The 6,000-nt window shown below is 39.1% G+C and overlaps 1 protein-coding gene across 1 annotated transcript in view; it reads right to left on the bottom strand.

Annotated features, from left to right (window-relative positions):
• Positions 1-3,765: 3,765 nt before the first annotated feature.
• tnfaip8l2b (tumor necrosis factor, alpha-induced protein 8-like 2b) overlaps positions 3,766-6,000 on the bottom strand; it is a 79,023-nt gene continuing 76,788 nt past the window's right edge. Inside the window, exon 3 of the mRNA XM_028793963.2 lies at positions 3,766-4,596. Coding sequence (XP_028649796.1) covers positions 4,354-4,596 — 243 coding nt within the window. The 3' untranslated portion in view covers positions 3,766-4,353. The remainder of the gene's footprint in view (positions 4,597-6,000) is intronic.

The following is a 6,000-nucleotide window of genomic DNA, read 5'->3' as shown; positions in this document are numbered from 1 at the left end:
GTCTGGTTTTCGCACTGGTCATAGTACAGAAACGGCACTAACATGGGTTGTAAACAACATTCTGATATCCTCTGATGAAGGAAACTCCACTGTAATTATGTTGTTGGACTTAAGTGCAGCATTTGACACCATCGACCATTCTATTTTACTAGAAAATGATGTTGGGCTTACAGGCACCGTTCTCGCTTGGTTTAGTTCTTACTTATCAAATCGATTCCAATATGTACAGAAATGTGCTGACAGTACTCCATCATTATACACAGAAGTTCAATATGGTGTCCCGGAGGGCTCAGTACTGGGACCTTTACTGTTTTCACTTTACATGCTTCCACTGGGATCTCTCATTAGGAAACATAATGTTAATTTTCACTCGTATGCAGATGACACCAAGTTATACCTTTCATTTAAATCAAATGAAGTTTCTCCAATGTTGTCTTTAATTAGTTGTGTTAGTGAATTAAAGGAGTGCATGAATGAGAACTACTTGTCTTTAAATACAAATAAAACAGAGATGTTAATTGTTGGAGGGAATGACGCTGATCATAACAATATTTTGTCATCATTTAACTCAGTTGGAATCCCAGTCAATTTTACTGAATCAGCCCGCAATCTAGGAGTTATCTTTGACTCTAGCATGTCATTTAAAGCGCATATTACAAAGTTGTCCAAAACATGTTTCTTCCATCTTAGAAATGTTAGGAAATTAAGGCGCTTTTTAAATAAACAGAATTCTGAGAAACTAATTCATGCATTTATCTCTAGTAGGATTGACTACTGCAATGCGGTGTTCACTGGATGTTCAAACTGTTCTTTATACAGCCTCCAGTTAATCCAAAATGTAGCTGCAAGAATTATTACAAGAACAAGAAAATACGAACACATAACTCCAGTTCTTAAATCCTTACACTGGCTCCCGGTTAAGTTTAGGGCAGATTTCAAAATCCTTCTTTTAACATATAAAGCATTAAATGGTCGAGGTCCGGCTTACTTGTTTGAACTTATCATGACTTACAAACCTGAGCGCACATTAAGATCTCAAGATGCCGGTCTGCTTATGATTCCAAGGATTAATAAAATAACAGTGGGAGGTCGAGCTTTTAGTTACAGGGCCCCTAAACTGTGGAATGGTCTGCCTGCTACTATAAGAGATGCCCCTTCGGTCTCAGCTTTTAAATCCCGGCTGAAGACTCACTACTTCAGTTTAGCATATCCTGACTAGAGCTGCTGATTAACTGTACAGACTGCATCTCTGTTGTTAGTCATTAGCACTTAAACATAAGTAACATGACAGTTATAATTGTATAATAACCCTCACTTATTCTGTTTTTCTTCTCGGTACTCAAATGTGGCACTTGGTGCCATGGCCCACCTGCCAAGTTGTTTTGCCTGCCTAAGGAAAAGTCATCCCAGATGGAGGATCGCAGGAATCGTGGGAAAGAGGGGTCCTTTCATCGGATTGGCTGGCCCAGCACTGTTTCAGCCGTGGAATGGCCAAATGAGGGAGGCAGCTTGAAGGATGAGGTCTCCAGGACTCTACACAAATCCAAATCTTATTATGGGATATATCATCTACTGTTAAATTCTACTCTGCACTTCTAAAATTTATATTTTTTATTTCTTACTATATTGAGGAATTGTTCTGTTCTGTGTACTGCAATTGTATTGTATTGACCCCCTTCTTTTGACATCCACTGCACGCCCAGCCTACCTGGAAAGGGGTCTCTCTTTGGGAGTTTTTCTTTGTCTTCTTAGAGAGTCAAGGCTGGGGGGCTGTCAAGAGGCAGGGCCTGTTAAAGCCCATTGCGGCACTTCCTGTGTGATTTTGGGCTATACAAAAATAAACTGTATTGTATTGTACTACGCTGCCGAGTGTTTATGTCTTCAAAATATCCAACTCTGGTAGCAGGGACTGTGACAAGTTCAGGAAATACACATTTGGTACAGAGAACAGAAAACAAAAAAGAGAACAGACAAATGCAGTATTAACAGGCTTGCTGGATAGAATTGTTACAAAAGACATGGATGAGGACAAGAAGGAGAAGCAGGAGCACAGAAAGCCTGAGCGATGGTGTTATCAAGGAGGCTAGAGCAGACTACAAAGCCTGTGAGTCAAGTTCAGCCAGTGGTCCTGAGACATTTCATACAGTTGAACATGGAGTATGTATGATCTTGCCGACTGCCCAGCATATCTCAATAGTGCAACTATCAATCTATTTGTTAAAAAACATCTAGTGAAAAGTTTCAGTAAAATCTATACTTTAGGTGGAGTGTTGGCTCTGAGGCTAGGAATCTGCACCAGCAATCAGAAGGTTGCTGGTTTGAATCCTGTAATTGCCAGAAGTGATTCCACTCCATTGGGCCCTTGAGCAAGGCCCTTAACCTACCATTACTCGGTCCTGGGTATGACATTACCTTCAACCAGCCCTGTAAGCAGGTCCTCCAACTTGTAAGGAAACTTGGGGGATTGGTGGTAGGATAGGCACTCCAGCCACTGTAAAAAACCCTCATACTGTTCCATTCCATTCAAACTATTGTGGTGCTGAGGTGTCACTCAGGTCCAAATTTGGGATCCTGTAGTGGTTTGTCATTTGGTGGTTGTGGCAACTTGCTGTATCAGTGCAGGTTCCCAACCTCTCTCTCTATACTTTTCCCAATTTTTCTGAATGATTTCTAAAGCAGGAAAGTGCCTGGGTTGTCTTGTCTTCACATTAACAGCTGGGTCCTCCCTACAAATTGAGGTGACCCTGCCTAGGGCTGTTACAGTTTGATTAAAATGGTGCAAAGAGAACAAAAATCCAATAGAATAATAAAAAAAATTAACTTGTCTATTTTGCAAGACCAGCTGAACAATTCACAAATAACTATCTCTTGAAACTATCCTTAAGAGAAATGTGTAACATCATAGGAAATGACAGTGAAAGGTTTGTTCCTATTTGCTTATTCCTTGATTGTACTGGCTGCCTAACTCCTCTCACAGAGTCATTGGTCCCGCCTGACACATATGAGCACAGCCAATGTTGCAATGTTCATATCGTTTTTATCAGATGCAATTTCCAACTGTCTGACATTGTTTTACTGCACTTGATTTCTGTTTTTCTCTCTTTGTCTTCTTCATTATTCTCTACTTGTTTCATAATACAAGTTTTATACCTGCATTACAATTTATCTGTTCCTGCTTAGCAAATAATGCTGCCAGGGGTAAATTCTGGAACCTGTGACCCAGAACTGGATTAAGCAGGTTTAATGATTGATTAATATCCTGTAGAATTAGGTGCAACTAGTGTGAGGACACATGCTGCATTGCTGTTCACAAATAAAAGATGCATCCTGTTCAAGTTTATTATAATAATAATTAATAAATCAGGCATTTTCTGCACTATATTGCTGTTAGTCTTTTATCTAGATGATCAGAAAAATAACTTGCTAAATTTCAAAGCTGATGCTCTTTTTTAACACAATGATTTTAATTTTCATTGTAAGCCCCTCTGAGCATGTACACAATTTCCCCTGCCTGTTTAAACTACACTTTCAAGTTTCTCAGATGAGCTGACAACTTCCCACACACTCCTGAGATTCTGCTACAGCAGTTATGATCATGTGATAAATAATAACAGGAAACAGAAACCTTTTATAATAATTTGTGAGGTTAACAGTAAAGAGCTCTTTTCACACGCTGGTAATCCACACTATGTGACTGTGAAGTTGATGATTCTCAATAACTCCCTTACCACTCATATATCTTCACTGATTTTCATTTATTAGTATCATTTAGTACCATAATATTTCCAAACCTTTTCTCTTTTCACTTATTTTATTCATGCTTTCAGATTAATTTCATTGCATTTTACAACACGCTAAAAAAAGTAAGGTCACATTTCAAAACCAGTTTGCACTTTAGATATCACACTTTGCATTGAAAATATCCAATTCCCCCAAATATTCCTGAGAACTTGGACAATCCAATCTAAACATTCATAATTATCTTTATGTGCACATTCTTAATGTCTGTCCATTTTAATGTATTTTTAATTAAAAAAATATTAATTTTAAGTATAAGTACAGCCTGTTGGTTTCTTAGGCGAACACTGCTATTATATTGCTTCCTTTTGTCCACAAGAGGGCACCATGCTCTTCTCACACATTCTTCTTGTCCGTTTTCTTAGGATCTATTTCAAAAACATTTAGAAAAAACAAAAATATAAGAAAATACAAAAAGAATGCAGTCCTTTGTTCAATCAATGTGAGAAGATTGTACAGCCCAGTTTCGGAGGTAAAGTCTCATAACACGTAGAACATCAACTAAGTCATGTCTGTCCTCAAATCAAGGTCTCCTTGCTTTATTGCGTTATCCCATCATAATTTTCCCTCTTCGATAAGTTTGTTCATGCCTGTACATATCTTCTGGAGATGATCTCGAAAGGGTCCGTCTGGATTGTACAGCTGGGCAAGGAGCTCTTTGTCTGCAAAATGGTTGAATACATGATTGATGCGACCATGAGATTTGGGTGTGAGGTGTTTGTCAACCAATTTGAGAAGCATGTCTCTGCATTCAGTCAGAATTTCAGATATGACAGTTTTGTCAAATGTGAATTCCACCTTGAACAAAAAGATCAAAAAAGAATGTTAGATTAGAAAATAGAGAACCGAATAGAAAATTATATTCCATCTTTAGTGTCAGTCATAATCCAAAGTAGAAATTAGGGTATTTCCCACAAAGTATTTGCCTTTCCTAAAAATGTATACTTTTTGTGTATATAGAAACTTTTGAAATAATTGCTGCACTACATCTACCTTACAGATATGTAAAATATACAAGGTTTCTTCATTATATTGTTATTGTGTTTCTTTGTTGTAATTAAGTTTCAGAAAAGTCAGTGATAGACAATAGCACCCCCCCCCCCCCCCCCAAAAACAATCAACTGGATCAACAGGTTAGAGAATAAATGCAGGGTTTCCAGTGCTATAGAATCTGGGACAGTTTAGGCAGAGGTAATCAAAATCTTGTGTACAGAATCCCATTCTCAATTTTTCTAAAATAATAATTTGAACAAGCTCAGGCATCCAACAGGTCCTGTAGACGTCCGGATAAGTTGCCCCCCACATTTCGCCCCCAACACATTTCGCCCCTGATATTTTTCACCCCCACCCACCCAACACACACATTTCGCCACTGCTTTGTTTTTCCTCCGGTATTTATGTACATATCTATAAATGCAAATAAAAATTTAATGAACCTTACCCAACATTGAAAATAAAAAAAGTTCACTCAGGTAGTGTTTTTTCGCAACGGCATGTGATATTAATTTTTGTAAAATCGTTTGGATTCGTTTAGATCGAAATCAAAATCAAAATTTACATATGTTTACAGAGAATTTCATTTAAGTGATGCACTATTGGGTGACACAGTAGGTAGCACTGCTGCCCCACAGTTAGGACACCCGGGTTCGCTTCCCAGGTCCTCCCTGTATGGAGTTTGCATGTTCTCCCCGTGTCTGCGTGGGTTTCCTCCCACAGTCCAAAGACATGCAGGTTAGGTGCGTTGGCGATTCTAAATTGTCTCTAGTGTGTGCTTGGTGTGTGCGTGCCCTGCAGTGGGCTAGCGCCTTGCCCGAGGCTTGTTCCCTGCCTTGCACCCTGTGTTGGCTGGGATTGGCTCCAGCAGACCCCCATGACCCTGTAGTTAGGATATAGTGGGTTGGATAATGGATGGATTGATAATGCACTATTGCTGCCTTTTTTATCATTTTGCTACAAAAACGTTTAAATTAGGAAAGTCAGTTTTGAACGCTGAGAACGATTATTCACTTTATTTTTTCTAGAAACTTCCAACACTCAAAATGTCTGGGTGTAGGTATTAGAAGTTACTGGGGTGGGGGAGAAATATCATGGAGGCGAAATGTAGTGGGGGCGAAACGTGCTGGGAGCGAAATGTGCTGGAGCGAAATGTGAGAGGCGAAATTTCCGTAAACCGGTCCTGTGGAGAAAGCAAACTCTGAGAAC

This window comes from Erpetoichthys calabaricus, chromosome 2 (genome assembly GCF_900747795.2).
Source record: "Erpetoichthys calabaricus chromosome 2, fErpCal1.3, whole genome shotgun sequence".
NCBI lineage: Eukaryota > Metazoa > Chordata > Cladistia > Polypteriformes > Polypteridae > Erpetoichthys > Erpetoichthys calabaricus.
This window is presented reverse-complemented; position numbering and strand designations above follow the sequence as displayed.